Source organism: Gekko japonicus, unplaced genomic scaffold (assembly GCF_001447785.1).
Source record: "Gekko japonicus isolate JY-2015 unplaced genomic scaffold, Gekko_japonicus_V1.1 scaffold1079, whole genome shotgun sequence".
NCBI classification, from domain to species: domain Eukaryota; kingdom Metazoa; phylum Chordata; class Lepidosauria; order Squamata; family Gekkonidae; genus Gekko; species Gekko japonicus.
This window is the reverse complement of record NW_015173705.1, coordinates 250,799-260,201: the sequence shown is the minus strand read 5'-3', so window position 1 is coordinate 260,201 and position 9,403 is coordinate 250,799. Positions and strand designations below refer to the sequence as shown.

At 44.5% G+C, this 9,403-nt stretch overlaps 1 protein-coding gene across 1 annotated transcript; it reads left to right on the top strand.

Annotated features, from left to right (window-relative positions):
* The first annotated feature begins 3,348 nt into the window (after positions 1-3,348).
* Positions 3,349-7,604, top strand: LOC107120566 (cytochrome c oxidase assembly factor 7). Its single transcript, XM_015423290.1, has 4 exons — positions 3,349-3,499; positions 4,463-4,603; positions 5,293-5,740; positions 7,372-7,604. Exons 1-4 carry the CDS (start codon positions 3,394-3,396, stop codon positions 7,559-7,561), a joined length of 885 nt encoding a protein of 294 aa, XP_015278776.1. The 5' UTR covers positions 3,349-3,393; the 3' UTR covers positions 7,562-7,604.
* Positions 7,605-9,403: the final 1,799 nt, after the last annotated feature.

The following is a 9,403-nucleotide window of genomic DNA, read 5'->3' as shown; positions in this document are numbered from 1 at the left end:
TCGGCAAATACATCAGGGAACAGGTCGTACAGCATGCCCCATTTATTTTCAGACATCCTGTTAATCCCAGAAATACCAATGCCCAATGGCTCAAACCAATCTAACCCTAGCAGGTTAACCCGGTCTCCCTCTGCAATCAGGAATGACAGTTTAACACATTTCCCCTTATACTCAACAGTAACAGAGTCCCGTCCGGCCAAGGGAATTCGGTTGCCCTGGAAGTCGGACACTCTGGTTCCCGCAGGCTGGAGCCGCCGCCGGCTTCGGTTCGGGAACAACTGGCGCCAGGACGCGGCAGAAATCACCGTCACGGACGATCCTGAGTCCACCTCCATTGTACAGGGTCGGCCGTCGAGGAGTGGAGTCACGGTGATCTTGCCCTGGCTGCTGGTGCGATTTACGGCCGATGCGCTCGACAAGGTCGCCGTCAACTGGCAGCTTGCTTCCGATGCTGAGGAACGGGTCTTGCCTTGGGTGCTGACTGGAGTGCCCCTCTGCGCTGACCGGTTGTTAGTTGAGGGATCCTTCTTTGCTGATCTGCAGACTCTGGCCAGATGACCACGCCGCCCACACGCTCTGCAGTCGACATCACGAGCCCAACAGGAGTCGCGCTGGTGCTTCCCGCCACAACCGGAGCAAGGCTTGACGTTGGTAGTCTTCGCTGGGGTCCGCTTGCCTCGAACCGCGTTGACGTCATCATCCGCGTCTTCGCCCTCGCTGTCTCGTTGAGCGTGTATACTGGGCTCTGCCACCCGCTGGCGGACCTCCTTCGTGGACTTCTCCGCTGCTTCCGCGGCCACGGCCTCTTCGTAGGCCACTGCCCAGGTCAGGGTGGTGCGGGCGAACAGCCTCTGTTGCAGCCTTTCATCTTTGAGACCGCAGACGAGACGGTCTCTGAGGGCTTCCTCCACGTTGTGGAAATTACATGGTCGTGCGGCTTTGCGAAGGGCCGCCACGAAATCTGCGATGGTCTCGCCTCCGGCCTGGTTCCGCTTGTAAAAAGCGTGCCGGCAGGCGATCTCCGACGGTTGTGGAGAATAGTGAGCCTTAAGCTTCTCTGTGATGTCAGCGTAGGTGACAGTCTTTATATCAGTTGGGGCCACCAACGACCTGGCTATGTCGAAGGTCCCCTTCCCGCAGGAACTCAGGAGGCATGCTCGTTTCTTCGCCTCATCGGTGATGTCGTGGGTCTCCAGATGGAACTCGAACCTGGACAGGTAGGAGTCCCAGTCTTCTGAGGAGGGTTCGAAGCACTCGAACTTCTGGCTTCCAGCCATCGTGGGAGACTTGGGCACCGGAGCTGGTGGCGCCTCCGCCGGATCGGCTGCTGTGCTCTGCTCGCTTTCTTCCGAGTCCGAAGTGTGGATGTCCGCAGGGCTGCCTACCTGCTCTAACATCCCATCCTCGTCGCCAATTGTTAGATCGCACTAACAAAGGACTCTTAGAGTGATTCAGCAAGTGATTCAGCTTTATTTAGAAGTAACGAACAAGCACTAACTCAGTAAGAAACCAGAACAGGAAACAGTGGGAGCTTATGCTCCTTTTAAACATAACCGGGCTAATGTAGCCACGCCTATTTACAAATAACAACCAATGAGATTGCTAGAATAAAGACCAATGGGAGTCTTTCCCTCCTAGGGAATGGTATCGTTCTGATTGGTCGCTGTTACGAAGCGACCAATAGGAAGTTCGCTCAGAGGAGCCCTGGTCTGGCTCGAAGCTTAACAGGGGAGTCCTATGAGGTGATTCATGTAATCATTTCAATACATTACACATTCTGTGGCCATGGACAAGGCATATTATTTGATGGTGATGTTGGGGTGACACAATGCAAAAATCATAAGGATCCATGCTTCAGAACCATGTTTTTGCAGCATGGTGTTGCCACAGAGCTGTGGCACTGTGATTTCTGTGATGCGGGCTGTAGCCATGGACATGATATGGGATTTAATGATATGTTTGGGGTGTCCCAACACAAAAAAACCAAGCATCCATGAGGATCTGTGCTTCAGAATCATGTTTTTACAGAATGGTGTCACCACAAAGCCGTGGATCTGTGATTTTTGTGGTGCAAGCTGTGGCCATGGACATGTTATGTGATTTGATGGTGTGTTTCGGGTGACCCAATTGAAAAACCCTGAGGATCCATGCTTTGGAACCATGTTTTTTCAGTTTTGTGGTGCCACGAATTCATGGGGGCATGATTTTTGGGGTGCTGCTTATAGTCTAAGACATGGTCTACAGTATGATGTAGGTTTTATTTCATTCCAGCGTAGAAATCATATGAATTCATGAGGATCCATCCTTTGGACTCATGTTTTTGTGCAGCTGTGGTGCCACGAATCTGTGGGTGCGTGATGTTTGTGGTGCCCCTTGTAGACTAACACATGGCCTACAATATGATGGTGGTTTTATTTCGTTTCAGTGTAAAAATCATATGAATTCATGAGGATCCATTTAGATCCGACTTTTACCCAGACCCTATAAAAAATGTAGGCTTACTGCTCTACTATTCCAAAGCCGTTCGGTTCCACTGTTTAACGATTTTTCCTATTCCCACGTGTTTGTGTGTATAATTATTGTATGTGCCGATGGACAATAATACCTAAAATATCTGACTCAGATATTCCCTCAGGGGGATGCGAAGGAGAGAGGGAGGTTTCCCGCGAGGTCTGAAGCGGCTTTTTCCAAGCGGAAGGCAAAAGAGCCGCAGGGGGGGGGGCGGGGGAGTGGGGGGTGCACCATGCCACTTTCCCGAAGCCTTGAGAGAGCCATACTCACTGCAGTCTCCTCCACCCCACTCCCTGCCCAAAGGGGCTGATGACATCGCCCTGCAAGACCCCGACAAGGCTGCAATTGGCACCGGGGGGGATTGGAAACTGGCCGGCTGCTGCTTGCACCTCCGAGCTCTGTCCGGGAGGCCCGGAGCGGCCCGGCAGGAAGACCTGTGGAGGGGGAGAAGGAGAAGTGACCCTCGGGGCGCAGGAGCCAGCCGGGTTCGCGGGGGCGCCTTGGCGGCTACTGCAGGGGCGCACCAGAAGGTAGCCTCGCCAGCCTACTGTACAAAAAAACCTGGAGCCTGCCCTGTATCTGAGTAAGCCCTTCAAAACTTATGCCACAATAGTACTGCCTTCACGGTGCCATAAGACGCTCCACTGTTTTGGTGGAAAATACTAATATACCTCTAATCCTCTGGAAAGTGTTCTCACCCACTTTCCAGCTTTCCCCCGCGGCATAGAGTTCCAGTTGCACATCCTGTCTGTTGATGGTGTCCGTCACTGATTCTCTTCCGCCAATGGCAGGAAAATATTTCCCGGAACACGTTCACCTTGCAAGGGATCCGCAAGGGTGAAATGCACTACCTTTCCCTTCATTTTTTGTTCCTGAAGTGAAATGGCTGGTCTGGTCAATTTCGAGGATGAAGAGGAGGTGAAGGAATATTTGGAAAATCTGGGAGTGGAATACAGTTTTCACTGCTATAAGGAAAAGGATCCTGACGGTAAGTATCAACTTTAATAATATCGACATTGGCCACTTCCTGGTAATATTTCCGAATTGTAGTTCAAAACACCAAGTAAATCTTATTGAGTTTTACACCTAAGGTTTCCAGCAGCCTAGATAAAAATGTCTCGTTCCATTCATAGAGTCTTAATGAGATGTTATGTATCTCCGTGCTATGAAAAGCTTCATCTGTGGATTTCCACACCTTAAGTCTCTATTAAAAGGATAAGGATATAATGTTTTTCTCCAGGCTATGCCATGTGTAAATCTTCCTTAAACAAAAGCAGGGTCTGAAATTTCCAGCTCAATCCCATGTGTTTACTTAGAAAGTAGTCCTGCTGTCAAGAAACTATGCATTTCATTTCAGTTTTACACAGGCACTTTGTACATGTGGTACAAGTGATTTTTATATATATATAAAAACACTTTATTTTCCTTTTATCTTCTGGATAAAAATTATTTTGGGTTTTTTTATCCAACAATTTTCTGTAGTCTTCGATGTATTACAGGTACATTGTTATCACTAGTAGTTTTTTAAACAAAGACTGCAGTCCTAAATATGTTTATTGTAAAGTTGAAATTGAAACTAATTGGAGGCCCACATAAATGTCTAAGTTCCTTGGGGACTATAGGCCAATGGAAGAGTTGTGAATAAAACTGGTAAGAAAACATATATTCCTCTAAAATTTTGTAAAGAGATTTCCTTTGTAGTAGTTGTGTATGTGATAGAAATACTGGTTTAGAATTTGTTAATCAGACCTACCTCTGATTCAGAAGTCAGCCTTCCTCACCTCATTTGCTGTGTTGTCAGATAGCAGAGGCTGAAAACAAGCTGCTCTCTGTCTCAACTGATGAAAGTACAGTCAAACAAACAAGAAAGCAGAGCTACGGGGGAAGTGTAAAATAGGGGAGTTGTTGTGATCATACTTTGTATAAAGTTTGTTTGATTGTTTAATCACAGGTTGTCATCGTCTGGCTGATTACTTGGAGGCTGTGAAGAGAAATTTTGAGGCAGCTGCCAAAGTACTGAAGGAGAACTGTGAAAACAACCAGCACAGTGAGAGCTGCTACAAACTTGGAGCTTACTATACGACTGGAAAAGGTAAGGGAGAACTTCTTTCTCTGTCATGGTACTTATCTTTAAAGTAAAAATAATAATAATAAAAAGAAAACAAGGTATATGTGAGACTGGGGAAAGTATGGCATAGTCAAGTGGATAATTTCAGAGGGTAGCTGTGTTGGACTGTAGTAGAAGAGCTAGATTCAAGTCCAGTATTACCTTCGAGACCAATAAGATTTGGGTATATAAGCTTTTGAAAATCAAAGCTCCCTCAGCACATATCTCATGAAAGGAGATTTGACTCTCAAAAGCTTATACCCTGGAAATCTTGTTGGCCTTTTAAAGGGCTAGCGGACTAAAATCTAGCTCAAGTGGATGAGAAAATGAGCTAAAATATTATAGAAGATCTTTCGGCTGTAATGTTACACTGACTTTAATTTAATGTTCTTAAGATATTGAAATGTACTTCTATATTTGTGTATCTCTTTTGATGGCATCAATATGGCATAAATTGTTTTGAGGGGAAAAAGAAAAGAAAATGAGCTAAAATCACAGAATCCCCAGTGCAAATTTCACCTTAGTGATGAACTTATTTTGGTCTCAATCCCCTCCCTGTAATGCGAATTATTAAGGGTTATTAAGATAATATATATGAAACCCTATAGAAAAATGCTGTATAAATACTAAGTATTCTTTGTATAAATACTAAATAATCTAAATGTTCTTTGCAGGTGGTCTCCCAGCTGATTTTAAAACTGCCTATAGCTGCTTTTTGAAGTCTTGTGAGAAAGGTGGCAAGAAATCCACTGCGGCTTGTCACAACGTTGGACTATTAGAACATGATGGGCGGGGAAATGATGATGAGCAGCCTAATGCCTCTCTGGCCAGGGACTATTACAGCAAAGCCTGTGATGGTGGTTTTGCTCCCAGCTGCTTTAATCTTAGTGCTATATACCTTCAAGGAGCCCCTGGGGTACCAAAGGACATGAGCCGGGCTTTGGAGTATTCTCTGAAAGCATGTGACTTAAGACACATATGGGCATGCGCCAACGCTAGCCGAATGTATAAACTGGGAGATGGTGTGGAGAAGAATGATGCTAAGGCAGAGGCCCTAAAGAACAGGGCAATGAGCCTGCACAAGGAGCAACAGATGGGTTCAAGGTCCTTAACATTTGGCGAGTAAGCCCAGATAAGTGAAGTACAATCTTCTAGAAATGCTTAATGGTTAAAATGTGCCCAAATTTAGGCTACAGATCAGTTCTATTGTATATTCAACAAATCCATTTGTATGAATAAGTATTTTGCCTGTTCAAATTGCTTCTTGAGAACATTTTGTACAAATTGCTGTTTTGTAAATGACATCTAAATTCTGGGGACACTTCTTTGTAGGACAAAATATGGGAGTATCATCTTAAAAACATACAGTGTGAGAAGTATTATTGATTTTTTTACTAGAACTTGAATGCATCAAGATTGCACATAACAGAATTTACTGTCTGAACCATTGCTGAGATCCAGAGCAGTTTGCAGCACAGAAAAGTGCAAAAGTTCTTTTTGAATGGCTGCTAATTTAACCAGCAATACAAGGTCCTTCATTCACTTTCAGGGCAATAATTCCAGAGGGATGGCTTTGTTTGTATGTATGCAGTAGCAAAATTACACAGAAATTTAGTAGCACCTTAAAGACTGGGGAAGGCACTCTTTCAAAGAAGAATCAAAGGGCCCATTCTGAGCCTTCCTTGCAAAAATGCAAAGGGAATTGCAGGAACCTAAATCACTGCAGTCTTAAATGTACTGATTAAAAACCAAATTCTGTTAATTTCAGCAGAATAGACTTCCAAAGAAATATACTTTGGGTCAAGGTATAAGTAAAGGAGCTGCGGTGGCTCAAGTGGTTAAGACGCTGAACTGCAGGCTGTGGAAGGTCAGTAGTTCAGCAGTTCGAGACCTGAGTGTGCTGTATGATGGAGTGAACTCCCGTCTCAAGTTCCAGCTCCTGCCAACCTAGCAGTTCGAAAGCAAGAAATTGCAAGTAGATAAATAGGTACCACTTCAGTGGGAAGGTAACAGTGTTCCGTGTGCCTTGGTGTTTAGTCATGCCGGCCACATGACCACGGAAATGTTTTTGGACAGCGCTGGCACTTCGGCTTTGAAACAGAGATGAGCACCGCAACCCTAGAGTTGGATTCGACTGGCTTTCGAGCAAGGGAACCTTTACCTTAAGGTATAAGTATTATTGTAATACATTTTTAGTAATCTGTGATACCCAGCTGATGTCTCCCTGTTGTATATTTGAACTTTATCCTGCCACCCAGTCCCATGTCTCCAATTGCCATTCTTATATTTCTACCTGAATTTCTCATTGCTGTCTCATTATGTCCATAACTGAACTTCAGACCTTCCTGTCCAGGCCTTGTTCACTTCATACATCCATGCTGCAGAACAAGCCTGTGATCTTGGTTTGGTGCTCTCTTCTTTGCTCTCCATATTCAGTCTGTCATTAGGTAGCATTATTTCTTCTTTTTAGCAAAAAATACTGGTTCATCTCTTACCTTGGCAAAGTTTGAATACTGCAACCCCCTCCTCAATGGTCTTCCAGTGTTGCATCTGGCACCCCTCACCTCTGTCCAGTCCATTTACCACTCTCATTGTTCCAGCCATGTTTTGCCCTTCCTTGAATTCCTGCATTGGCCTCCTGTAGCTGTAGGATCTAATACAAACTCATTCTTACTTGCAAAGCCCTTCATTCTCCCCTCCCCCATCTCTCCATTGTCATGCTCTGCTTATCTATCATGTTATATCCCTTTCAGTCCTCTAGGTCGACCAATTTCAGCCATCAGAAGATCTATTCCCACAACTCTGCCTTATCTCTCGTGTTACTGCTTACACCAGGAACTGCCTCCCAGGATACATGAACACCGCTTCCTTCAACTCTCTCATCAGCCTACCTTTTCTGTTAAGCCTTTGGAACATCTTTTTATAGTTTACCTCCCTGACTGAAACTGGGCCTTGCTACATATAGCTAAATAAATGCACATTTTAACCCGGGTTATTCCCACGTCTGCCTTCTTCCCTCCCAACTTTGTTGTCTCTTTTGTCTCAGATGTTAGTGTGTCAAGTCAACTCCTTAGTGAGCCAGTGTGGTGTAGTGGTTAGAGTGCTGGACTAGTCTTCTCCAGAAGCTTGCTGGGTGACCTTGGACAAGTCACTCTTGCTCCAACCTAACTTAATTCACAGGGTTGCTGTGAGAATAAAATGGAGGACGCTGTAAGCTGTGTTGGGTTCACTTTGGGGAGAAAAGTATGGCATACCTATGCAGGGCCTTGTCATGCTCTGTAAAGCACCTTACCTATTGATGGTGTTCTATATATAATAATTATTTTTTCCTAGGGAAAATCATTAGTGTACTCTCTCCCAAAGTTCAGTTGGAGGAGTTAAATAGAGCTAGACTGCGTGGATCCAGTAGGTGATTCATTGCTGATAAAATGGGGGTGGGGACACCCACTGCTGGTAGAATGAGAGAGAAAGAGAGATCTTGATGAACTTTTAAAACTTTGGCCCAGTTCACCCTATATTCTGTCTACCTATAAGCATGCACTTGTTTGAATAAACATATGAATCTGAGTGATTACAAATGCAGTTAGCACAGCTACTCAGCTGTTGCAACTCCAGTTGTAAGCCACGTGGGGCATTATGGGCTGCATTTGTTGCTTTTAAAGCTGCATTTGACACTATTCTCAGAAACAGGCTGTGGGCAAAGCTTGAGAACTCCACATCAGACAGAAGACTTTATATACTCATTCGCATGCTGCATGAAAGTGATTCACTAAGGGTAAGATGCAGACCAGAGTGCCATTTTCTAGCAGGGTCCCACTTGCAAAAGAAATGAAACCAGGATGCATTTTGGCACCACTGCTTTTTAATTTCCGTATCAACTCTTTGGTGCAGTTTTTAACAAATTCAGGTTTCCATCCTCCAAAATTAGCAGACAAAGCGATTCCTGCCTTATTATACATGTATGATACCATAATCCTATCTCACTCACAAGTGGGCTTTAGGAGAGTACTTTGGGCCTTTGTGGCTTGTTGCCAAGAGGAGCGGCTTGTAATACATTATCAAAATGATCAAATACATTCTCATCCTCACCAAAAAGCATGAAAGACACAGATTGAGGGACATGATATTGAATAGGTAAAAACTTTAATACTTAGGTGTAGTCTTCCAGTCAAATGTGTTTTTTATTATAGGAATATTATACACATAACTTTATAAGACTATTATACAAATCACTTTGGAATGATAATTGTTTCACTTTCTCAACAAACTATTCTTTAATGGTCAACACATTTGACCTAAGCCACGCTGAATTATATTTATTTTTTAATTATTATATGTCTACATTTCTATATCATTTCTATATCATGTAAATCCTAGTTTATTTCTAAATTTGGAATTAACCCTTTAAAAATTCTTAACCTCCTTATAAAAAATTAATCTTTTCCTGCCACATAATTACCCTGCCTGGCTCCTCCCAGGTTCTTGCATGACTGGGCTCCTCCTGTACCCTGGACACAGTGGGCTTCTGCCGGTTGCATTCATGCTTGCAGGCTGCCCTAATGGCTACTGACGTTTGCTCTTCCTCAGCATCTTCTTTGTTCTGGGGCCAGGAGATGATGTCAGCAGCCAATGCCTAAATCTCTGGGGACCAAGAGGGATGTTGTGAGGCCCATGCCAGTTGCTGCAGCTACCTGCTGCCCAGAGTCCCATGCTGTGAATTCTGTTTGAGCCAATAGTGGCTGTCTGGGTCCCGCTCGGCTTCTGCAGTGTTGGGGAAGTTTGCTG